General features: G+C 41.5%; 1 protein-coding gene across 2 annotated transcripts in view; it reads left to right on the top strand.

The window, feature by feature from the left end:
- Positions 1-26564, top strand: part of PTPRG (protein tyrosine phosphatase, receptor type G) — a 757314-nt gene that overhangs the window by 571539 nt on the left and 159211 nt on the right. For both annotated transcript variants that reach the window (XM_025375409.1, XM_025375408.1), the window contains exon 6: positions 22104-22170. In XM_025375409.1, the coding sequence (XP_025231194.1) occupies positions 22104-22170 (67 nt within the window). The remainder of the gene's footprint in view (positions 1-22103; positions 22171-26564) is intronic.

Below are 26564 nucleotides of genomic sequence, written 5' to 3'. Positions count from 1 at the left end.
AGATGGATAGATTGCAAAAATTTTCTCCCATTCTGTAGGTTGCCTGTTCACCCTGATGATAGTTTCTTTTGCTGTGCAGAAGCTCTTTAGTATAATTAGATCCCATCTGTCAATTTTGGCTTTTGTTGCCATTGCTTTTGATGTTTTATACATGAAGTCTTTGCCTATGCCTATGTCCTGAATGGTATTGCCAAAGTTTTCTTCTAGGATTTTTATGGTCCTAGGTCTTACATTGAAGTCTTTGATCCATCTTGAGTTGATTTTTGTGTAAGGTGTAAGGAAGGGGTCCAGTTTCAGTTCTCTGCATATGGCTAGCCAGTTTTCCCAACACCGTGTATTAAATAGGGAATCTTTTCTCCATTGCTTATGTATGTCAGGTTTGTCAAAGATCAGATGATTGTAGCTGTGTGGTGTTATTTATGAAGGCTCCATTCAGTTCTATTGGACTATATATCTGTTTTGGTACCAGTACCATGCTGTTTTGGTTACCGTAGCCTTATAGTGTAGTTTGAAGTCAGGTAGTGTGATGTCTCCAGCTTTGTTCTTCTTGCCCAGGATTGTCTTGGCTGTGCAGGCTCTTTTTTGGTTCCATATGAAGTTTAAAGTAGTTTTTTTCCACATTCTTCCTTTAATAGCTGGTGCAGCAGTAGGTTGTGTCTATAGATGACACTGGGGGCACTGCAGAGGGAAGCAGAGGTGGGGCTTTCCCTCCTGCTTTCTTTGCTGCTTAAGGGCCCTGTAGGCAGCTGATCAGCAAGAGGGAGGCCCAGCCAGTGCCACTCATCTCAGCAGCTCTCAAAACAGCTGCAGCCCACACCCCCCAGCAGATGTCTTTCTGGGCTGCTCCTTCTGACCTATGCTTTTTGGTAAATTTTTCCACAACCCAGTGAGCCACTCTTCTGGGTATACTCTGGTCAGCTCTCACTCCAGAGAGTTTCTTTATCACCTAGTGGGCCATTCCTATAAAACATCACCAGCACACCCTCGGGCAGTTTCTTTGCCACAAATTCCATGTTCCTGTGACATTCATGCCCTCTCAAGTTCAAAATATCAGCCTTTGCACAGAGAGCCCTCTTCTGAGTGCTTAGTTTCTTCCTTGTTCAGTAGCGCTCTATTCTAGAAATAATGGCTTTTTTTTTTTTTTTTTTTTTGCAGTAGCTTTTCCTGTACCCCTTGGAGACCTCCCTCCCCATTTTTGGTAGTTAACTATCTTTTACTTGTCAGCAATTCTTTATATATTAAATTTTTCCTGCTCAAATTACTGACATGGTTTCTGTCTCCTGACAGGACCCTAACTGAAAGAGATGTGCTAAGAGAGAAGCCACCTGCAAAAAGAATTGCCACCAAACTACAAACTTGTGACCAACAGCTATTTTGTTCAGCATGCTCAGTAATTGATTTTAGTCTGATTACATCAGACGTTCCATAATCAGGTGCTGAATATTTTCCCCAGCATGACTTTATTGAGTACAAAATAAGTAAATGCCCTCTTACGCTTCCATAATATGAAGGCATTTATCCACTCAGCAGAGATTTATTCAGTAACGTCTGCAGGTTTGGCATTGGAGTAGATGCTTAAAAAAAAAAAGAAGAACAACGATTTTCGTGCTCTACCTTGCAAGTTTTTCAGAGAGACAGGACTTGTGTGTGTGAAAAGTTAACCAACAATGCAATAGAGTTTGCAAGGCAGCATACAGTCCCATTAGCATTTGTATTGCTTCATATTTCTAGGCTAAGTAATGTTGCAGAACACTAGTATTCTGTTCTATACAATCCGTTCACATTTCTAAGACTATGGGCATTCATTTGTCTTTTCAATTGTTTCTCATTTTCTCTGCATACACAATACTTGCTGGTGGAAATTGCGAGGACTGTGAGTTGGTAGGTTCTCTGTAATCAATGAAAATAAATAGTTTCTGACACTAGATCTTTGAAATGGTGTCTGAATATGCACACTTTGGGGCTTTAGGAGGCATCTCTTTGGCTGTATAAATTCCTGGAAGCAAGCTGTGTGGGATGAAGCAGGAGAGCTTGTGGAAAGTCATTGTTTTTAGAGATTGTTGGGCTCTGTGTGAAGTGATTCTAGCTTTGGAAGCTTTACACAGCCAAGATTCTTGGAGTCAGATGTAGGGAGTCTGGTTTCTCTTCATACATGTACACTATGTGGAATAATATTTAGGATGTTATTATGTCAGAATTGTTCTAGTGAGTTCCTTGAGTGGAACTATGTCTCCTTCTCTGTGTAGTTCTTGTGGAGAAGTTAAGTCAAATCAACAGGCAGTGTCTGTGGAGCTCAGAAACTGATGCTGAAGGTGGTACTGGAATCCACGAGGCCAGCCTTTCCCAGAACATCCTTTGAGGAGCACTACTCCTGGAAGATGCTTGACCTCAATCCAGTCCTGGAAAGTGCTGTCTAGTCTAGCACAGCCTCCTCTTAGAGATGGACAGTGTGCTTTAACATAAGAAAGACTCTGTGATAAGGACTGAAGTAAAAAGAATCTGTGGTTTTCTTTTCTTTTCTTTTTAGAGACAAGGTCTTTCTCTGTCACCCAGGCTGGAGTGCGGTGTCATGATCATAGCTCACTGCAACCTGGAACCTCCCAGGCTCAAGGAATTTTCTCATCTTAGCCTCCAAGTAGCTGGGACTACAGGCACGCATCACCATGCCTGGCTCATTTTCAAATTTTTAGTAGGGACAGGGTCTCACTATGTTGTCCAGGCTAGCCAACATGAATATTATATTCATGTTGGTCTTGAACTCCTGGCCTCAGGTGACCCTCTCTGGCCTTGGCCTCCCAGAGGCTGGGATTATAGGCATGAGCCACCACCTGGCCCATTTTCTAACATAGTATTCTGGAAATACCATTGTCACCCTGGATCCTTTTTTCCTTTAAATGTCAGTTGTCCCACAGAAACATTGTTTTCTGTATGCAAATTGAGGATGTTGATTTTGCATATCTGTCCTCAAAGCCCTCATCTACGTGTATGTATGTATGAATCTGTAGGACTTAAAAACTTTTGTTTTGGTGTTCCCTGCCGTTCTTAAGGATTTGAAGGATTCAATAAGTGAGGCCTAAAGAGGAAACCATGCATGTGAGTTATAGGAATTATGATGAGTAGGCAGTGGCTTGGGTTGTACCCAAGAAACACCATGGCCCCAGGTTTAAGCCCAGTCACTACCACTTTCTTTTTTCTTCTTCTTCTTCTTTTTTTTTTTTTTTTTTGAGATGGAGTATCACTCTGTCACCCAGGCTAGAGTGCAGTGGTGTGATCTTGGCTCACCGACTGCAACCTCTGCCTCCCGAATTCAAGTGATTCTCCTGCCTCAGCCTCCTGAGTAGCTGGGATGGCAGGTGTGCACCACCATGCCCAGCTAATTTTTGTATTTTTAGTAGAGGCGGGTTTCACTGTGTTGTCCAGGCTGGTCTTAAACTCCTGACCTCAAGCAATCCACCCACATCAGTCTCCCAAAGTGCTGGGATTACAGGCGTGAGCCACCCCGCCCTGCCAGTTACTACCACTTTCTAGCTATGCCTTTAGGCAAACATTTGTTCTCTCAAAGTCTTAATTGCCAGAGCTGTTATATGAGAATGATTGTTTGCTCTAACTCTCAAGGCTGTTGTAGATAAGGAGAAATAATGAATGTAAAGCACTAGTATAGTGAATGCTCCTTTATAAGCTCCTAGTAGATATTAACTATTATTATTTGAGGAACAGATTGCTTCTAGCATTTGAGGTAGACCTTTGCGAGTCCTACCTGGGCATTAGAGGCAGGGACTGCAGTCACTTTTGCTAAGTTTTCAGAGGTTCCGTTGGTGAAATGAAAGAGATCACAACTGATATCAGGGTAACACCTGGAAACATTACCATGTCCCTAAGATGATATGTATGTGCATTCATGTCTGTGAGTAGGGGTCCTGAAGAAATGGGAAAGAAAAACAGCGACTCAAACCTGAGGTGACTTCTCCAGTTTGGTGTCAGATGTCCATGCTTGATTCTTCTGTGACGCTTTCTTTGGAGGTCACTTTGGGGCATATGTCTTTAGGTCTTTTTCACCTTTCAGAGCAGACAATGTCACCTGAAGTTCTATTGATTATAGAGAATCGTATGTATCACAATTCATGGGGGAAAAATGATTCAAGTCTGAGAGTTGATTTAACTTTGGTCCTATTTGGGAAACCAGCTTCTTAGGTTTAGTTCAACATCTTCTTGTGCTCCTTAACCCAGGTCAGGATGAGACCAGGCTCCCAGAAGTTTGCTGAGAAATTCCATATTGGCATCTCCTGACCCCATCCAGCTTCACATGGGAGGAGAAGTAGATTAAAGATTAGCTGTGTAAGAATATGGCCTGTTCCTGTTACCCGCCACAGAGGAGTCCAGCTGTGGTCTGACAGCATCTGACACTGTGTCAGAAACACAGCAGCCAGCTGGAAACCGATCAGCACAAATCCAGTTCCTGCCACTCACCCTGTGTTGCTCTTTGCTGAAATGCTTACTATGACATATATAAATCCTTATTTATAGTTTAATCATTTATATATCTGATACAAATATGCCAAATTTGATATATACACAGATCCAAATCACAAAATACACATACCAAATTATATATAAATATATCAAAATTGACATATGCAATATATCAACATTTGAATACAATGTGTTTTCAAAATGCAGATCACTTTTTCTGGTTCTAAAAATAATCATGCTTGTACAAATGTCAAGCAACACGAGGGTCTGTTAAGGAAAAGGGGATCCTACCGTCTGGAGGGAACCACTAAAGTTTGCCTTTCTGCTGTCAGAAGTTTTAAAAACACGTGTAAATATGTTACCTGAATAAAACGAAACTACTATAAAGTGATTTTGAGCCTAGTCATACGTAATAATCATGTCTTGATGTTAGAAGATACAGATTTTCCTTAACCTTTTTAACTACTTCATAGTGTGACACTAAATGGTGATGCCATAATTTAAGTAGGTAACTATTCATGGATTTATTAGAATAACTTCAGATGGTCATCCTCTGATAAACAATACTGATACGTTGTATTGATATGTTTATGCCCATATCCACTTATTCACATTATTGTTTAAAAGTCTTAGAAGTGGATTTCTGACCGGGTGCGGTGGCTCACACCCATAATGCCACCACTTTGGGAGGCTGAGGTGGGCAGATCACCTGAGGTCAGGAGTTCGAGACCAGCCTGGCCAATATGGTGAAACTCCATCTCTACTAAAAATACTTGGATGTAGTGGCACGTGCCCATAATATCAGCTACTTAGGAGGCTGAGGCAGGAGAATCACTTGAACTTGCGAGGCAGAGGTTGCAGTGAGCTGAGATCGCACCACTGCACTCCAGCCTGGGTAACCGAGTGAGACTTTGTCTCAAAAGAGAAAAAAAAAAAAAAGCATAGATTTTGTTGGTTAACAAGTATACTCAGTTTTAATTTTGAAAGGCTGTTGTTCATGTAACTCCCTTAACCAAGTATACAGGTAATCAGTTGACCATATTCTCATTAACACAGGGCATTTTGTTGTTGTTGTTTAGGAGTCATTATTTTAACTCACAAGTTTCTTGTGCTTTTATGATATTCTTTCTCTTTCCTACATGTAGTAGCCAAAGTACTTCAGGTACTTCAGCTGTTTGAGTTCTGTGACAGAGTCAGTGAAAAGCAGAGTAAAGAATGTTAACCTGTAAACATACTAACATAATTTTTAAAATGTGTTTACTTGTTTATTTGATACAGGATCTTGCTCTGTCTCTGAGGCTGGAGTGCATTAGTGCAATCATAAGTCACTGCAGCCTCGAACTCCTGAGCTGAGGCAATCCTCCCATCTCAACCTCCTGAGCAGCTAGGACAGGTACATGCCACCTTGCCCTACTAATTTTTAATTTTTATAGAGACAGGGTCTCACTATGTTGTCCAGGCTGGTCTTGAACTCCTGGCCTCAAGCAATCCTCCCACCTCAGCCTCCCAATGTGCTGGGATTACAGGCAGAAGCCACCACACCCAGCCATAAAAGTATTAATAACTATTTTTTAAAGCCCCAAACAAATATGATAATTTACATTCTTGGGCCAGTATTTATTGACATAGTTTTGCTAAACTGGGATTCAACTGACTGTTGCAATTGTACAGAGGCACAGTTAAAGCCTATAGATTTTCAGGTCATCAGAAAAATAGAGATTTTCAGGGCCTCATCACGTTTTTCTCATCTCTTATCTTCCTACCTCTTGATCCATACCCGAGTGACCTGACTACCAACCAGACAGAGTTTTCATCTCCCTCAGGTTTCATGGAAGGTGGTGTACAGAGTATCTAAAATTCATAGATAACCTTCCTATTGGTTTATCTTCTCAACATTAATGCAGATGACTAGAAATCACACATGAAAAAATCTCTTTCCCTTGGGTGATTTAAAGAGTGTTTATCTTTGGTGCAGACTCTCAACTAAAATTTTTTCTGGTAACATGTATCAAGAGGTTTTCAAGGGTTGGGGAATATAAGCAGGTAGGTTACCACTCTGAAAAGTGATTGATAATGGAGAAAAGACTGTGAAACTCATGTTTGCTCTTTACTGACAGCCAAACCCAAAGAGAATTAATATGTCACTTCTATATCTGCTTGAAGTTAGTATTATTAATTTCTATTATCTCAGAATTTCAACTTATAGAGTATAACTGTGCCAGGCACCATATAGATTGATCCAAGGCACATTCTTTTTTTTTTTTTTTTTTTTTTTGAGACAGGGTCTCATCCTCTCATCTAAGCTGGAGTACAGTGGCACTAATTTTTGTATTTTTTGCAGAGACAAGAGTTTGCCATTTTGCCCAGGCAGGTCTTGAACTCTTGGGCTCAAGGGATCCACCTGCCTTGGCCTCCCAAAGTGCTAGGATTACAGAGGTAAGCCACCACTCCTGGCCCCAAAGCACATTCTAATAGTGGGAAAGAATATAATTACAAGGGTTGCTCAAAAAATAAGTTTACTATGATGTTTTTAATTTGCCAGTCAAGGTTTCAGTATATTGAAAGCAACTTTTTCAATTACAGTAATAACCAGGATTTGGGGGTGTTTATTCGATAAGTGGATTATTGTAGCAACTCTCATGACAGCTGTAAGAGCTTTATTGTCAGTGTTGTCTTGATTTCAGAATTGGGGGGAATTGAGTCTCAAGGAGGTGAAGTTACTTGCCCAGTGTCAGCCAGCTAGCCAGAGCCCAGAACCCAAACCGGAAGGTCTGCCCAACTCTTAAAGTCCTTGCACTTGTCGATGAGGTTCTGCTGACTCCCATTGTCATAGGACAGATTGAAAATCCATCTAGTATCAGGTAGGCCTTTTAGTATCCTTTGGAGAAAGTTAAAATTCAACACGATTGCTGTGGTGCCTCCTTTCCTGAAATGTTACACCCTACTCTGATGTGCTTTATTGGCTGAAAATCTTCTTTCCATAAACTGCATCAAGTTGGTGATGCTTTATGCAACAGAAAGAGAAATAATTTACCATAAACACAGCAAATCATTGGATAAATCAATCTGGATATTTTCACATAATGATATTCTCTACAGTAATAAAAATGAACTCCTACTACTTGGACAAACATGGGTGAATCTCACAGATACAATGACGAGTGAAAGAAGGTGAGACAAGATTCTGGTGTATGTTTCCATTAATACATATGGAATATGGGGCTATCAACTGGAGGGTCTTAAGGAAGCCTTCTAGAGTTCTGGAAATTTTTGTCTTCATCTGGCTGAGGTCGCATGGGTGTATACAGATGTGAAAATGCTTCTAACTATATACTTAACATTTGTGTAGCTTAGTGGTTTACGTTACACCTCAATGAAAAATTAAGATAACAAGCAAATCACAACATGCATTTCATCTGGGACCTCCATGTCTCATGGGAAGACCATTTTAAACTAAGGACCTATGAGTTTTAGAATTGTTTCCTAGTGAGACTTCTTACACGTCACCCAGCTTACAAGTGGGTCAGTTACCTGACAGTCTTGAGGAGCTAATGCACAGGCAATAATTTAAAAATAATTTTAAAGGTTCACAGGCACCAATTTATATGTCACCATATCCATACGCTAAAACACACATACTGCATTCACTAGAGAGTTCTTCAGGGCTCTGTGTCTTTACTTTCCGTGACACTTGCATGAGAACATGTCCCCTGAGACTTCTGCGTTATTAGAACCTGGTCACCCAATTATTATTCAAAAGGACCATCTTTAGTCATTATAGAGGCTTAAATTATGTTTAAGGAGGCAATGAAGCATGCAATATATTTCACAAAGGTTTCGCCTGAAAATGTATGAATAAAGTTTGAGAATTTAAAGGGGACTTTTCCCAGTTAGCTCACAAACTGCTTTAATTCTGTATTTTGTTCTGCCAACAGAATCATAAGGCACTGTGCCTTATATAAATGTTGAACTTTGCATATTTAACATTCTAAAGTAACTCTCACGTTTCTCAGAGCATGCTTAGTCTTTGAAATTACATTTGCGGGGATACCAAGATCTGATTAACACAACACCTGTAAAAAGCTGTTTCTAAATTTTTGGAGATTTTCGTGTGACGTTTACAGGTGTGGTTCATTTACTATGCCATAAAACTTGTGCAGTTTTTCATCATTAGAAGCCTCTCTGGTTGGTAACAACTGTCAATCTATCAGTCATTCCGCAAAGATATTTTGAAGGCTTACTGAGGAAGAGGCATCGGGTTTCCTATTGCAGTATGTCTTCAAACAAAACAAAGCTCATAGTCTGGTTGATATAGTATTAGAACTGTGTCTACTAATATCAAAATTACACAATTCACAGGGTTTGAGCACCTGATTGGCAGAAAAAAATCATTTTCTTTGTCTGTGCTTTTGTTTGTCTAATAGATACATTTGCAGTACAATACATCCTAGTGTAATTGTTGGCACTTATTAGGTGCTTAGTAAGTATTTGTTGAATGTATGAATTAGTGGTTGAATTAATGAATAGGTGGATGGATGGAGTTTAGCACTGATCATTTTAACAGTAATGTTTACTGTTCAGTAATTTCATCATTGAATTCTTCCCATGTGCCTGGCATTGTGTGAATTATTTTACGTGGATTGTCCCACTGGCCTCTCTCAGCCCTCTGAGGAAAGTACAGCCCTAAGAGGGAAGTATTGTTACTATCTCCATGTTCCAGACTGAAGAATCTGAGGCTTACGACAGTTAAGTAATTTGTTTGTGTAAAACTGGAATTGGCAAACTTTTTCTATAAAGGGCCAAAGGGCCAGATCATAATATTTTCGGCTTTGCAGGCCACGAGATCTCTGTTCCAACTGCTTGATTGTGGTTTTGTAACACAAAAACAGCCACCAATGATACGTAAATGAGTGGACCTGGCTGTGTTCCAATAAATGTTTATTTACAGATGCAGTCTGTGGGTGGGATTTGCCTTGGTGGTCATGGCATGCTGGCCCTTGTCACGCCTCATCCATGGTAGAAGTGTAATTTGAACCAAGGCAACCTGACTTGGAAGACCGAGTGTTTTACCAGTTAGGAGCAAATTCTGCACTTGATCTTAGCCAAAAGGCCGAGAATTGATACGAGCAAATTCTGAGCTAGAAAAAGGAAAAAGGCTAGAAACTTGCTTTAGAAGTTCTCGTTAATAATGATAACTATTATTTTTTAAATTTTATATTTCTTGCTTTTGCCTTTTCCTCCCAATTCCATACCACTTTTCAGTCATGGATTAAAAGAAAATAAAAACAAATCCCACCACAATGTGATAATCCCCTGGTCTGTATACAGTGGAAAAATAATGCCTGTGTCACAGGCATCTTTTCATTTTACCCCTGCAGAATCACCCAGGAAGTGTGCGTCATTGTCCACTTGCCCATAGTGATTAAAGTCACTTACCTCAGGTCATACAACCAAGACTTGGATCACATTTTTTGGACATAAATCCCAGAACTCTTTGAACTCTCTAGATACCCTGGTTAAAGTCTTCCTTTAGCTTCATCCCCCTTACGTCTTTTCCCTGCTTCACCTCTTTAATAGCTACCTCCTATTCTTCTGGGAAGCAAACATCTTGTTAGCACCAGCTCTCTGTTGGCACTAAGGCGGAGCTGGGAATATGAAACAAACTAAATAAAGTGCAAGCCCTGCCCTCAGGGAGCTTCTGGTCCAGTCAAGGGAGCAGATGTCTAAACAGTTAATTACAATGAAGGGTAGGAAGTGCTGGAGAAAGGATATGTTATTCCCATGATACCCAGAGAATGTGAGGATTTCTGACCTGCTTAAACTTCAAGGACTCTCCAGCCTGGATTTCCTCAGCTGATGCAACCAGCTGGGCTGTACCCTGAGCTTCAGGAATTGACAAACTGAGACTGGTGCCAGGAAGGAACTAAGTGGAGTACTGAGTTAGCAAACATTTGGAATGAGCCAGGGAAGGCCTCCTGTAGGAGCCACATTGAGCTGAGCTCTGACGACTGAGAACTTGCCCTGCAAAGAGCTAAGGAATGAGCAGCCTAGTCAGTGGGAACAACGGGGGCAAAGGCCTGGAGGCAGTGAAATGCTCAGAGTATTTGAGGAAGAGGAAGGAGGCCCAGGAGTCCTGTAGGGAACCATGGAAATCCTGGAAGAATCTAGAGGTCTGCTGGGCCCAGATCTGGGAGAGCTTTTACGCTGTCATGGGTTGTGATTAGTTTTATTTATTTTTATTTTTTATTTATTTTTTAAATTTTATTTATTTATTTATTTTTGAGACAGAGTCTTGCTTTGTCACCCAGGCTGCAGTGCAGTGGTGCAATCTTGGCTTATTGCAAACTCCACCTCCTGGTTCAAGCAATTCTCCTGCCTCAGCCTCCCGAGTAGCTGGGACTACAGGCATGCACCACCACGCCTGGCTAATTTTTTTTTTTTTTTTTTTTTTGTATTTTAGTAGAGGCGGGGTTTTGCCGTGTTGGCCAGGATGGTCTCGATCTCCTGACCTTGTGATCTGCCCACCTTGGCCTCCCAAAGTGCTGGGATTACAGGTGTGAGCCACCGTGCCCAGCCAGATTTATTTTTAAAAGCTCATTCTGACTCAGTGGTTCTCATCCCTACCTGCACATCAGAATCATCCAGGGAGCTTTTCAACATCCAGATGCCCAGGCCACACCCTCAGGTCAATCAGAATAGTGTTTCGTCATTGTTGTAGTCTACTTTTGTTTTTAGTTTTTTGGGTTTTTTTTTTTTTTTAAGCTGATTAAAGATGATTCCAGTGGGCAGCCAGGGTAAAACAAATACTGGTCTATTAGGCAGAGAAGGAATTGGAGGGTACAGCAGAGAAAGCAGGCAACCCAGTTAGGTCAGGCTTCTGGAAGTGGTTTAGGTACAAGATGGTGTTGATCCAGGATACGGTTAGACCAGAGGAACTGCAGAGAAGTGGTGGTCAGATTCAAGATGCGTTTAGGAGGTAGAATCTTCCAGACTTCCTGGGCGGCAAGAAAGGAAGTGAGTGGGTCAAGAAAGGAGTGGAATCAAAATAATTCCTAGGTTTGGGGATTTAGTCTGCTGGATGGAAAAATGTTTAAATTGTATTAAAATAAAAGATTGAAGGCCAGGTGCAGTGGCTCACACCTGTAATCGCAGTGCTTTGGGAGGCCAAGGCGGGTGGATCACTTGAGGTCAAGAGTTCGAGACTAGCCTGGCCAACATGGCGAAACCCCGTCCCTACTAAAAATACAAAAATTAGCCAAGTGTGGTGGCATGCACCTGTAATCCCAGCTACTGGGGAGGCTGAGGCAGGAGAATTGCTTGAACCCACAGGTGGAGGTTGTAGTGAGCCAAGATTGCACCACTGCACTCTAGCCTGGGTGACAGCAAGACTTGGTCTCAAAAGATTGGAAGATGAAAGATTGGGGTGTGGGTAGAGGATTGTGATTGGCTGAATTTAGTTCAGGACTCCAAAATGATTGATCTGTCTGTAACCAGAAGTGGGAGTATTTTTGGAACTTTGTGTGTTCCTGGTTAGGTACCAGCAGGGCATGCCTGCCTCTTTGGGGGAAAGAATGGCTTATAGCTACAGTTTTTAAGGATCTTGGATGTGTTAGTAACTGTGCTAAATACTCATTTAATCCTCTTAACAACCCTATGAGGTTTTTTAGGGGGGTGATCTCAACATTACATATGAGGAAGTTGAGTCACAACTAGATTGTAATTCACTTTGCTGTGACCAAACAACTGCTAAGTAGAAGAGCTGGGCTGTGAATCGGGTTTCAGAAACCCTGTACTTAACCACAACACTTGTCTTACGTACCCAGCTTGCAGTTTAAAATGAGCTTGTCGTGTTCACCTACAGGGGATCCATCTGTGTGTTTTCTATGGAGTTACTTATTCCCAGGTTACTGTCAATGGCAGTTTTCATAAGATAAGCCTCTTCCTGGCTAAATGTTACCTACACCACCCTCTCCCCTACTGGGACCATTTTTTCCCAACCGAACTGCTGGAAGAATTGAAAGATCCTGAGCACAGTTGCTTAAATAAGTAGACTATATGCTCTATGAAGAAATCATATTATTTTCTCAGAGGAGAGAGAGTTGGCCCAGTGAGGCAATGATTGCTGGGAACAAACTTTCTGGTTTTCCATTTTGTTCTGCTACAAATGGCACGTTCTATCAATCAAGGCCTGCTGGGAAAGATTTTGTCTTTCCTCGTTGCAGTTTAATTTTATCCTCCATTGAACTCAGGTGCATGTTAAATACAAAGCCGAACTCTTCAGTTAGCATTAATCTATGTCCTCCTCGAGACGGGGCTGGATTTTGTTTAGACTGCCTCTTACTAGAAAGGAATTTCCCTAATTTGTGGATTTTGAGAAGTTTGTCCACTTAAACAAGCTATCCATAACCCCCCACCCAGAAAAAACATAGCTTAACTGAGACCCTTAAATCATGCTCCGACAGCTTTAACAGTAGCCCCCTAAACACAATTTTCACTGGTTTGTCTGTGAATTAAGTACGATGTTTAGATGAGTTAGCTGGTTTATTTCATTGAGGATGATGACAAGGAGCTTAAGTTTCTCTTGTAGTATCAGGCAGCAAACCCCTTCCAAGAGCCCATGGTTTAGAAGGGAAAGACCTGTGAGTTATTACTTAGGAGAGTGAATTGATGCTTAATCAGTCTTCAGAGACTACATTATGAGAGCAATCATTCAGTGCTTCTAAGGAAGCACAGAGTAAAACTAACCCCTCTTAAAAGAAAAAAAAAAACAGTGGGGTATGTAATTAGTTTGCACTTAATTGCTGTGGATTTGAAACAGCAGCTGCCCATGCCACTGCATTACGCCCTGTGCCTTGTTCAGTGGCACCTTTCACTTAGGTTCTGTGCTGCAATTAATTGGTTTTCTATATTTGTTTAAACATAAAAGCTACCGAAAATTCTATATCCCAGAATTGATTATCGATGTTTATTTGCTCCATTTGGGGTTTGCTCATTCTTTTTGCCAAGTTTTCTTGGTTGGAACTTGGATTCTAAACAAACTGCTTCTTTTCAAACTCTAGAAACAGTGACATAGCAGCTGAGGTCCATGAGAGGCAAGAACTCATCTAGAAGAAGGGGAACTGCCTTTTGATAGTTGATGCAGCAGTGTAAGGAAAATGGTGATGTGTGGGTTCCTTACAGAAGCCAGGGCCCCCAACCCCTCTGTGGGAGCTAGAACTAGATCATCAGCTCTATGAGGGCAGAGCACTGGGATTTGTTCAATGACATATTCTATTCTGCTACTCAGTTCTTGGCATATGGTTATCTACTGCTATGGAGCAAATTACTACAAACTCAGCAGCTTAGAACAACACACATTTACCATCTCGCAGTTTCTGTGTGTCCTCAGATTCAAGGTTTCTCACAAAGCTGCAATCAAGGTGTCAACTGGGACTATGATCTCATCCGAAAGTTCAACTGGGGAATGATTCACTTCTGATTTTACTTAGATTGTTGGCAGAACCCAGTTCCTCAAGGGCTGTTTGACTGAGGAGCTTCTTAGCTGTTGGCCAAAGGCCACCGTCAGTTCCTTTTGGCATTATCGTAGCTCGCTGTAACCACTAACTCCTGGGCTCAAGCTATCCTCCCATCTCAGCCTCTGGGGTAGCTAGAACTACAGGTGTGCACCACCAAACACTGGCTAATTTTTTAAATTCTTTTCTAGAGATGTTGTGTTGCCCAGCTGGTCTCAAACTCCTGGCCTCAAATGATCCTCCTGCCTCAGCCTCCCAAAGTGCTGGAATTACAGGCGTGAGCCACTTCGCATGGCCAGAATCTTTCATAACATTGCTTTTGCCTTATTCTACTGAATAAAACTAAGCCACTAGATCTAGCCCACCCTCAAGGGAAGGTGATTACATAAGGGTCTGAATACCTGGAGTCAGGGGTCTTTGGAGGATCATCTTAGAGTGAGCCCATCACAGCCTGCAGTAGACACTCAGTACATACTGGTTGAATCAATGAGCTTAAGGAGCCAGTGCTTATAATTTGGGCTGAGGGCCCATAACATTGCCCCCCCCCCCCGTCACCTTTTTAATGACTATAAAGGAGTATTTAAGGTCACTTAGGTCATTTTAACATTCTACATATGATACCTACATGATATTTACATGGTCTTCCCCCATTCCTAATAATGCAAAATGATAATCTTACCTACTCCTATGGAGGGACATTTTTTCAACAGAAGGATCAACCTGGCAACCTCTTTGATCCAATGTGCCTTGTCTCTTATATTTTTCATGCTGCATACATGATAGGAAATTAAAGGCATCCCCACTCAGTGTTTTCTGGATTTCGAGTCTTTTGTAAATGGAGTACCCCTGAGCAGCTTTTTGCTTCCAGGGAATGAAAAAACAAGGGTAAGAGTTCACATCTAATGTGTTTTGGTTGAAGTAACTTGCTACATGTGAAAACAGCCGGCTCTGCCTTCTCCACTAAGCCTTTGATATTGTTGGGGCTTTTCAGTGCATGGCGAGATTATTAACAAGGGAAAGTCAAAGTTGTCCAGCACTGCCACACAAAATCAGGAGAAACTTGCAGGCAAGTCACTGAACCTGAAATAAGCTGCTTTTGCCCCAGGCTTCCCCAGATCTCATACCTTTTACTTTATTTTATTTTATTTTATTTTATTTTTTTAAATTCAAGGGTCATGACAATATCTGTGTGAAATAGTGTGCATTGTAGCTTAAGACTCTAGGTCATGCTTTGCAAAGCTGGAATTTCTGTTTTGCTTCTCTCCAGTTCAGGAGCAGCCTACACTTTGAGAAGACTGGAAAGGGTAGGACAGACAGGTTCTGGGACCCCGGCTTGGAATGTTGTAAAGCCTTTCCCAACACCTTCTTGACTCTGAAACACAGTGCATCAAAAAGACAGAAGGACAAAAATCACCATGCAGCCCCTATGGGAGTACCATTTGCCAAGCACCCCAGCCATCCCACTTCCTCCCTCTTCTGCTCTGGCTTTGAAATGGTGTGTTGGGTGAATCTGAAGCCAGAGGAAATGGAATTGTATGCCCACCCCAGGACAGTTTGATCCTCATGAAAATGAGAAATCGCCTGTATTGACAATCTGCAAGACTGCGCCTGGCAAGATCTGCCATTTTATACGGATTTGCTACCAGCCTTGCTGTCGCCCTACGGGGATTGGTTTTTCCAGTAATGCACTCTTCCAAGCCAAGTCTGACAATGAGATGGCAAACACTCTGGTGGGTTTTGGAGGCAGGGTCAGGGGGCCAGAGAATGGTCAGTTTAAGTAGATCAAAAGCACAAAATTCATTTCCTCAAGTGGCCTTCTCTGACCACAAATCTCAATTCTCTGGAGATGAATAACCTGTGAATTAACTAGTTTCCATTAATATTATGAATTAACAGTAAGTAAACCGTGTCCGTGCTCAAGCTGCATTTGAAGGGGGGAGGGTGAATCCTATTAGCATTTATAATTGTGTTTCCTTTTCATATTAATCCCTTCCCAAGCCTGAGGAATTAGGAGTTTTCTCATCTGCCAATGGAAACCAGTCCCAGGAGTGTGTCCCTGTCAAATCCTGGAAAATAGATGATGATACAGGGCCATACCTTTCGCTTCGGACAGGGGCACTTCTGTGAGAAGCCTAGGTTATATTTTGCATATCTGTTAGATTAGGCTTAATGTATGATCCTGGAATTTAGTAGTTGCATTTAAAGCAATTCTCTAGACCAGGAATCCACACTTGTTTACTCATCTTTATCGGAATTTCATGAAAAGTCCTAAAGGTTTACAGAGCTCCTTTTTCCCTTGCCATGCATCACTCTGAATTGTGTCTCTGTATTCCTCTCCGACTTATTTCATGGCAGTTTGGGATGCCACATGTGCCAACACCTCTGATTCCGCTTTTTGTAATATCCCATTGCAGCAGTGATAGTTAGGAGACACTAGAAAATGATGTTGGAATGTCAAAAGGGAAAAACTACATTTCTGTATCAGAAACTAAGACCATTGGCTATACAAGAAGGAAAGTAATATTTGTGAAGACTAAAAAGAAAAGTCAGGAAAAGAAAAATGTTTTCAATATAGCTCAGTGGTTAGTGCTTTCATGCTAAAATTGTCTTCTTGAACATAGCCACATTTCCTAAATTATTGCCAAGTGTTTAACTTACTAATAAAGGAAGCCGGGCAATGATCTCTCTCTGGGTAAGGGCTAACCAAAATGCAGGGATGCAAAATAACGAAGTTATAAATGCTTTGTGACAGCAACATGAACAAAAATCTGGTTAGTGGTCACTAGGATGTTGAAGTCAGAATGAGAGAAACTACAGCATCCTTGCCACAAGGCTCTTTAGGTAAGAGCCACGGAAGGAGGGGAGATTCAGATGTGAAACCAAACATCCTGAGAAGTGCTTGCCCTTGTGCTAATACAACGATTAGCTTCTGAAGACACAGTTACCTGCTAACTGCTGGGGTGGGTGAGTCCTCTTCTCCGCAATTCAGGAAGGCCATGTGGGGTTTCTGGTCCTGCCGTTTGTCACTATCCTCTGCAGCCATGGTTAATGGTGTAGCCATTCACCCTCAGCATGCATAAATCCTTTTTCCCACAAGAGGATATTGGCTGGGTGTAATGTTTATGGTACTGAAGGAGCAGCTGGTGGTATCGGATTCAAGGCAAGTAGGTTGTCTTGATCATCCTATTTAGCAGATGGCTAGGACTTGACAGAGAGAAAATTATTAGGATCCAACTCAAGGGCCAAATGGCATGGGGGCAGTAGAAGTAAATGGCAGCACATATCTGAACGCAGGCACATGTCATCTGATGGGGTCTCTCTGCTTCCTTTTCATTTTACTTCAAGCAAGAGTAAACACAGGCCCTCCTGTAGAGCCTCCAGATAAACATATCTCTAGAGATTATTGATAGCGTGGCTACTAATTTGATAATTACGTGGATCCTTATGGTGAGCTATTAATTGGAAAGAAAATGTTATGAAGTTTAGATTCCATGAGCATTTATATGAATTTGGCCTTTAGCCCAAACCTACGTTTCATGGTTTTCTGTATTGTCAGTGTCTCTATATACTTTGGTTATATCTAAAGACACTGAAAAGCTTTAATTCAGAGCCCTCTGTCGAGTTTGTGTGCCATCCTTTTGAAGATGACTAATGCCACGAAAGCTGCTCTGAAGTGGAAGTGCCAGGAGCGAAGTTTTGCAATGAGAGTATGAACTCTGCAGGGAAAGGGGGTGGGTGTCTGTTTCTTCTAGTCCATTTTAAGCTCATTTGTGCAATTGCTGCCTTCTCCATATTACTGCATAACTCCTTTGATCTTAAAGTGGAAGGAAGCAAATTTCAAGAGCCAGGATCACTTCTCATGTGGCTTTAAAAGGAACAGCATATTACAAAATTGAGTGGATGTCAAATAAAACATAAATTTGGATCTTTTGAAATTTGAACTCAGAGAGGTATTACTTTCAGAGCCAAGCACGTTGACAAGCTCAGGGATAAATTTCATTTGTTTGTCATTCATTTAAATTCGAGTGTTTAGGTCAACTTGTTGCCCAGTGTTATTCGTCCTTTATTGGATGTGGCATTTGTATCCAGCATTATACTATAAGCTTTAAACGTTTAATCCTCATGACATTATAAGACTGTATCCCCATTTCACAGACAAGGACACTAAAGCTCAAATCATCCATACCTGACTCAGAATTCCATATTTTCCCCATGCCTGGCCTCCTCCATCCTAGACGAAGAATAAAATGTAAACACAGGTTGCTAATACAGCCCTCTTCACTGTTGTCATATTTAAAAACTGCCAAAATTGCTTAGCTTATGCCCATGAATTTTTTTTAAGTGGGAAATTGATTGAAACAGTGAGTGAAAGAGATTATTTCAGTTAGGGTTATGCCTTACTGGAACAAATTCACTTATTAGCATGCTCTTTGGATTCCCCATCCTGAGTTTTGGAACCAAGACATAGACCAGAGGATGAGCTCAGTATTATTAGTAAGTTACTTTGACCAGCTAATAATCTTAATTTTCTTTCCTTTTCTCCTCGTTCATCTTCTCAACGCCAGCCATATTAACCACCAATGAAGACAATGGGAGCTGAATGGTTGTTGTCGAAGGCTTGACATTTATGCAGTTGTTTAGAATCTGGGGTCAGGTTCCTGAGCTCAGATGAGGTGAGGTCTGAGTATCAGACAGGGAGAAGCTGTAATCAGAAGTGACCAAAAATTGAACCTGGACTAAGCTGACTGGTTGTTTTCCTTTTGCATAGCCTACAAATATTATTGGTGTGTGTCAGTCATGGAAGATTAGAAACACTGTGTTTGAGCCTTCATATTATCAGATGAGACTAAATGCATTAAAAAGTTCCTGTCCTAGTCTTTTTTGTGCTGCTATCACAGAATACCACACTGGGTAATTTATAATGAACAGAAATTTTTTTGGGTAATGGTTCTGGAGGCTGAGAAGTCCAAGAGAATGGCCCTGACATCTGGCAAGGCTTTCTTGCCACATCATAACCATGGCAACGCATATCACATGAACAAGAGAGAGAATGTGAGAGAGCAGGAGGGGATTGCAAGGGGGCCAAACTCACTTTTATAACAAATTCCCTCTGGCAGTAATGATGATAATCTATTCATGAGGGCAGAACCCTCATGACCTAGTCACCTCTTAAAGGTCCTGCTTCTCAACACTATTGCATTGGGAATTAAGTTTCCAACACATGAAATGTTGGGGATGCATTCAAACCATAGTGGTCCCCCGAGTGTAAAATATTCCCTCTCATTCAGGATCCAAGATCAGAGTATCTGATAAATGTTGCCATGGTAGAGAAGGGATAACACCTTTTTGGAGGAGCACATGAGTTGATCAGGTGGCCAGCAAATGCTTTATCTTGTGATGTGGAATATTACTGGGAAACTTTTAAGACATACCATAAGCAAGATACATTGTTTTAAAAAATTGTTGTTATCATAGCCTATTTCCTATTTTTTATTATTGCATACAACTCATAGAAACTCTAATGGCTAAATTTTGCTGTGTACCAAATGATTCCAGTTAGTTAAATCGTTTTATGGGTCAGTAGGTTGGCTGGTCAGTTCTGGGTATGGCCAGTTCAGCCCATCTCTGTGGACTGCAGATGGTTCCACTGAGGGTGGATGGTCTCAAATGGACTCACTCACCTGTCTGGTGGTGGTAGGCTGGTGAGTCTAGAAGAACGTTAGCTAGAACTACCTATGTCTACTCCTTGTAATCGCTCATCCTTTAATAGGCTAACTTGGAATTCTTCACTTGATGTCAGGATTCCAAAGAATCCAAGTGTTTTATGAGCTTGTGTCTGCATCATGTTCACTAAAATTCACTAAAGCAAGACATATGGACAAGCCCAATTTCAAATAATGGAGTAATTGGTGTACACTTTTCATAGAGGAGGGCAAAGTCAAGTTATAAAGGTGCATGTAACAGGGATAGAGGGAATTTGTGGCCATTTTGTCATTTCTCACAGATATTAGAGTAACTGCAGGTAGTTAAGCTGGCATCTCCATACTGAATCAAAGGGACCATCTTTTTGTCTATAGCTTGAATTTGATATGGAATCATTCTCTAGGATCCTTATTTTATTCTATTCTGGCCTCTTGAAACTTGACCACATTTACTGGTTAGGTTCTCCTCTCTTGTATTCCTGAGCTGTAATTCCATTTTTGACCAGGTTTTAAAATTTTGATCAATTACTTGCTATGGTACAAATACGATGTTTCTTCTAATGCAGGTTTAATTTGGTGTATTCTGTGCATGGTTACCTTTCAAGAATGTTTCATGCTTCAGTCCCTGGCTTGAGCAGCTTCTCAGGCAATTTGGAGGCACACTTATGCCAACTCCCAGAATTCCACCTTTATGATCTGATACACTGGGTTCCTATTCACTGATTGTTTTGTTTTTTGTGTGTGTGTGTTTTTTTTTTTGTTTTGTTTTGTTTTTTGGTATCTGTAGTGTTTACAATGCAGTAGCAAACTCCACATATTTTATTAGTCTATAAACACAATCCTGTACTTAATAGCACCTGTATTCTGAATTGAGGCTCTAGACATGAAGATGTAATCACTATTAACTCATAGAGCATCCAATGAGGGCTTCTAACCGTCAACCTCTGCACCATTGACATCTTAGCCAGATAAGATGTTGTAGAGAGCTATTCTGAGCATTATAGGATGTTTAGCAGCAGCCCTGGCCTCTACCTTGATGTCAGTAGCCCCTCCCCTTGTCATTCCCCTCCCACTGCTATGTGACAACCAAAATTGTCTCCAGACATGGTCACATGTCCCCCTGGTAGGGCAATATCTCCCCCATTTGAGAACCACTGCTCTCTTCTGGAGACGCTGAGGCTTAGGAGAGCTGGAAGTGTGTGGAGTGTGTGTTACTGTCAGAGAGGACACACGAGGAACAGCAACCCAACAGGGAAAATTTGTAAGAGTAGAAAGGAATGTGGAAAATTTTCAGTCACCTTAAAATTCATTCTAGGGGTGTCTCTTGATTCCTCTGAATTGACCTGAAAGCATCAAATTGGATTGCGCTACAGAGTGAAAGTTTCATCAATATCTCAACTTCATTATGTGAGAAGTGGATTATATATAAATACTATCAATGAGGGATGGGGGGAGCTATGCTGGCCATAGATAATAGATTTTTGAAAAACTATTTATTTTGGAAAGACTTAAATATACATAAAAGTGAAGAAAATTGTATAATGACCCATCCTATACCCACCACCCAAGGTCATAAATGATTGATTCAGGTCAATCCTGTGGCATGTATACCCCACTCACTCCCCCTGCTGTTCACTCTTGGATTATTTTTGAAATTCAAGATGTCATTTCATTTCATTTGTAAAAATCTCTGTATGTCTAAAAGAAAGTATTTGAAAGCCAAAATTGTAATATGCTGCTAGAATTTTAATCTTCTAGAATGGGCAAGAATGAGGAGTTCTGCTGAGTAGTATTACAAAGTTAAGGGAAAGAAGAGATGGGAGGAAGACTGAAGAGGCTTGACTTTTGAGGGGGATTAAAAACCCCAGGAGGAAATGAGGGTGGGAGACACTGTCTCTTCAAGCTTCTTTCTCCTCTTCTTTTGCTTTCCATAAATTTTAGAATATGTGATTTTTCACAAGGGACTGGGATCCTTACGAAAGAGAATAGGCTGGTAGGAAACAGATTCATTTTCTAAAAAGAAGGGAAAAACATAATCACCAGAAAATGTTGAAATCTTCCCTCAATGATGAATTGCTCTCTTATGACTTTCAATGACTTTTTAGCCGATTGGACCTACTTTTAATAAAACAAGGCAAGAAGAAAATCTTGCAGTTGCTTTTTAAGATTTCCCTTGGACTGTAGTATTTGTCTCCTGTTATAATGTATTCTGAGAAGTTTCTTTTGATTTAGACTTCCTTACTTGATTTTATGATGTCATAAATCTCCTGAATTTGGTGAGAGCCATGTTGTATGTGAGAACTAAGCAGCTTGCTAGATAACATGTACTCCCCCCTCCCTTCTCTTTAGAAGATTAAACTGAGACTGTTGTGCCTGATGCCAGAATAGATTTAACCAATCATGTTTCCTTTACATGTAGGTCAGTCCGAGGGACAATTCTGCACTGGATCCTATTATCCATGGGTTGAAGGGTGTTGTACATCATGGTAAGTATGCCACATACACTTCCTTTTGCTGGGATGTGAAGGGCTCAGATCTCTACCTAAAGGAACCAGGTTATCTTGCAGAGGACAGAGGGTGACACCCATTCCTCATCCCCTGATGTTGAAGGGCATTAGAGCCATTATTTGATGGGTAAAGAGCACGCCCATTTATTACCTGCAAATGGGTCTGGGTTAACAGTAAGCAATTTGTTTCTTTTCAGGTACCAGTTTGAATGCATAGGTTATAAATCAAAACACCCTAAGATGTACTGTTCTTATGTGTTGAACTTGCCATTTGTTTCATATCTCTCCTAAAAATATTCTTTCAGTTGTCTTTTCACCTATAAATGTTTGGTTTGCGTCTCAGATCTAGGGAAGCATTTTAAGTAGCCAAACAAGTTATTAAACTTTGCAGCATGTGAGCAAGCGTCATGCCGCTACTAGAATGGAAAAGGCCAGGCTACTGTTCTGTGCTGCAGACCTCTTATCCTCAGGCATAAAACCAGGAGAGAAAGTAAGATAAATGGGTTCTGTCTTTTCCAACTGGTTTTTATTGGAAGAATTTCCCTGCAACTTTATTATCAGCACTGCATCATTACCTATGACATCAAGATCCTCTAATTTCAAAAGTACCCTTGTCGCAGTGAGGTATGCAGTCTAGATGTAATGTAATGATTTGCAAAGTTTTAATAATCTAATTAGAATTCCAGAGACGTTGACAGAAATAGCATTAGTAACCATAATAAATCTCCCCTTCACCTCCACAGCTGTGATAAAACATCTTCACACCTTTTTGGGAGGATTGTCTTTAGACATTAGCCAACTCCATAGAGCTTAACAAACATCTTCCCCCTCTCTTTCAGTGAAACTAACACCAGTTGTCAGGGGTCAATTGGAGCAAGTAGGATTTTGGATTAATTGTTCTGTTCTCAAAATTGGTCAGTCATGCAGCAGGTAACAATAATAAACCTACTCAATATAGAAAAATAGGGTTACTAAAAATACCACATAGAAGCTTTCATTTTAAGATAGTTCTGGGCCAGGCGTGGTGGCTTATGCCTGTAATCACAGCACTTTGGGAGCCAAGGTGGGTGGATCACCTGAAGTCAGGGGTTTGAGACCAGCCTGATCAACATGGTGAAACCCTGTCTCTACTAAATACAAAAATTAGCTGAGCATGGTGGTAGGCGCCTGTAATCCCAGTTACTCAGGAGGCTGAGGCAGGAGAATCACTTGAACCCACGAGGCGGAGGTTGCTGTGAGCCAAAATTGCGCCATTACACTTCAGCCTGGATGACAGAGAGAGACTCTGTCTCAAAAAAAAAAAAAAAAAAGATATGTATTTCCATTGCTTCTTCCCAGTTCTCAGTTTCTGGAAGGGCACTAATCCCATCCTCCATTCTTGAGGGCTCTTACCTCCCAAAGACTCCTCCTCATATCATAAACTTGGGGATTAGGATTTCAACATAGGAATTTGGTTAGGGGACACAAACCTTCAGGCGACAGCAGAGGCTGTTACATATGGAAAAACGATATCTGGCTCTGGGAGGGTTGCCAGGATGCCCAGGGTGTGGTTTCAACCCTACCCTCTAACTGGGAAGTCAGACAAGACCTGTAAAATACACTGACCTACAGAGGAAGTTCACTTATTCATTCAGCAGAAATATATTGCATGCCCATGCTGTGCAAACCCAGATTTGGAACACTGATTAAGACAGACACAGGCCAGCTCTCATGGACCTAGAAGGGAAGTGAAGTGCTGCCTTCCTCTCCCACCAGTCTGCCTGGTATGCAGCCCCTCCCAGCTTATGCATTTGCTGTTTCCTCTGTCAGGAGAGTTCTTCCTTTGCTTGTGCCAAGGGTGTCTCCTTCTTATGCCTTCAGGTCTCAGCTCCCATATTGCCTTCTTAGAAAGTTGTTTCTTAAGTATCCTATCAAATTATTCATCCCATCCCACTCCCATCACTCTCTGTTACACCATCCCAGGTTTCTTTCTTCAAAGCACTTACATGTATCTGAAATAACTGTTTGTGTATTTGCTCATATCTCAGATACTTGGGTATCAATTTCCTGAGGGCAGAAAACCATGTTAGTGTGGCATGCTGTGTCTGGCAAATAGTAGGTGCTCAGTATCTTAGCCAAATGACTGAATCAAGTAAGCATACAAATAAATAAGTGAAAATTTCAAAATGTAAAATGGGATGAAGGGAAGGAAGAACTAAAGCCCATGTGGGTTGTGCCTTGATTGGGAAGAAAAAGGAGTAGGAGTATGTCGTTCTTCCAAAAGGGAGTGGAGGACATTAGAAATAGTTTTAAAAAAACAAAAATAATGTTTGTTGGAGGCCAGGTGCAGTGGGTCATGCCTGTAGTCCCAGCACTTTGGGAGGCTGAGGTGGGTGAATCGCTTGAGCCCAGGAGTTCAAGACCAGTCTGGGCAACATGGCAAAACCTTGTCTCTGAAAAAAAATACAAAATTTAACCAGGCATAATGGTACATGCCTTTAGTCCCAGCTACTTGGGAGGCTGAGAGGGGAGGATCACCTGAGCCCGGGAGATTGAGGCTGTAGTGAGCCTTGATCATGCCAGCCTCCAGCCTGGGTGACAGAGTGAGACTCTGTCCCCCTCCCCCAAAAAAAAGCTTTTGTTGGAGCTAGAAGCATTTCAGTTGAAGGTCCTGTGAGGGATTTGAATGATCTATTAATTTGAAGGAACATAAATAATCATGTCCTTCACAGTCTCTGGCTTGGGAACACTGATAGAGATATGTAAAGAGAAAAATCAATATGGATTTCTGTTGCAGTTCAGAAATGACTTTTATTCAGCTCTGGGAGTCATATATTAGAATGTTAATTTCTCATTAATTTTTTTTAAACAAGAAGCATCTTAAGTGTTTCTTCAGCTGAAATGTGAAGGAATAACCTGATAATATCAGCCAACTGTATTTGACAGTTGGTCATTAGGGTCCTCTGTTAAGCAGACACCAAGGTGGAATTTGAAGTGCAGGAAAGATTTTTGGCAAGGAAGGACTGCCTGGGAAGGATCAAATGGAGAAGGACCAGGGGTTGGTGGGGAGAGCGTTTGGGCCATGCATGGTGCAGGTCTGACACCTCTGCAAGAAGAGAGGTGAGCTAGGAGGACTAGCTGAAGGCAGCTCTAAGGAAGTCTTTGCCAAGCTATCAGAGAGCCCCAGAGCAAAGACTGCCCCTGAAAGGAGTCCTGTGTTGGCAGGAATGGCCCAGCTCTTGTTCCCCACCATGTGTTGTCATTGGCTGGAGCCTCCCAGCAAGAATAGCCTGATTGTATATGCTGGGCAGATCCTGGAGGTGCAGCTGCTACAGGCTGTCAGCTCAACAAGCTCCTCACAGCAGCTTGTCTCTGGAAGGGGGATCTCAGGGGTGCATGCTTAGGAGTGGCACAGAGCTTCACATCTTCTTCCAGAGGCACCTTCCTAATCACACTCCCATAGTGCTTGCTCAGAGATTCTTACAAACAGTCCTGGCTCATTTTGTCCATAGTTACTGAGTACCTAATCTCAGTACACCATGAAGCTAGGCATTGAGACATGGACCTACCCTCACCACATTTGCATATGCTTGGTAGAGGTGTACAATTAAGTATGTAATGATGTTAAAGTCTGGGAAGCAGCTCGCTAAACTCAAACTTGGGTGATTGGAAGTGTCTCAAACCAACTGAACATTAAGACCTAAAGAGTGCATGGAGATTGTCCAGGCAGAGAAGTGATGCAAGCAGGACCAGTATAGATGAAGGTGTCTGTTGGTAAGAGAGGATGTAGTATCTTTGAGGCTTGGAGAATGGTGACTGACATGGTTTGATTGTGTCCCACCTAAATCTCATCTTGAATTCCCACGTGTTGTAGGAGGGACCCAGTGGGAGGTACTTGAATCATGGGAGCAGGTCTCTCCTCCACTGTTCTTGTGATAGTGACTAACTCTCACAAGATCTGATAGTTTTAAAAAGGGGAGTTTCCCTGCACAAGCTCTCTTCTCTTGTCTGCCACCATGTGAGACATGCCTTTCACCTTCCACTATGATTGTGAGGCCTCCCCAGTCACGTGGAACTGTGAGTCCATTAAATCTCTTTCTTTTGTAAATTGCCCAGTCTTGGGTATGTCTTTATCTGCAGCGTGAAAATGGACTAATACAGTAACATTGCTTCTCTAATGCTTTTCTAGGGAGAGACAGCCTAGAAACCTCTTGACCACATGAAGTGCTGTGTCTTATGTGTTCATTTTTCTAGGCAAATTTTGATTTTTACAAACTCAAGAGCCATGAGGAAATATAAATAGAACGGAGTGAGGTGATTTGCCATTGATTCTGGTCCCATCTATCTACTCATGGAGTGATAGATGGAAGCACTAAAATGTATCTAAATCAAGT

Source organism: Theropithecus gelada, chromosome 2, assembly GCF_003255815.1.
Source record: "Theropithecus gelada isolate Dixy chromosome 2, Tgel_1.0, whole genome shotgun sequence".
In the NCBI taxonomy this organism is placed as follows: domain Eukaryota; kingdom Metazoa; phylum Chordata; class Mammalia; order Primates; family Cercopithecidae; genus Theropithecus; species Theropithecus gelada.
The sequence above is the reverse complement of the archived record's forward strand: the minus strand, read 5'-3'. Positions and strand labels throughout refer to the sequence as shown.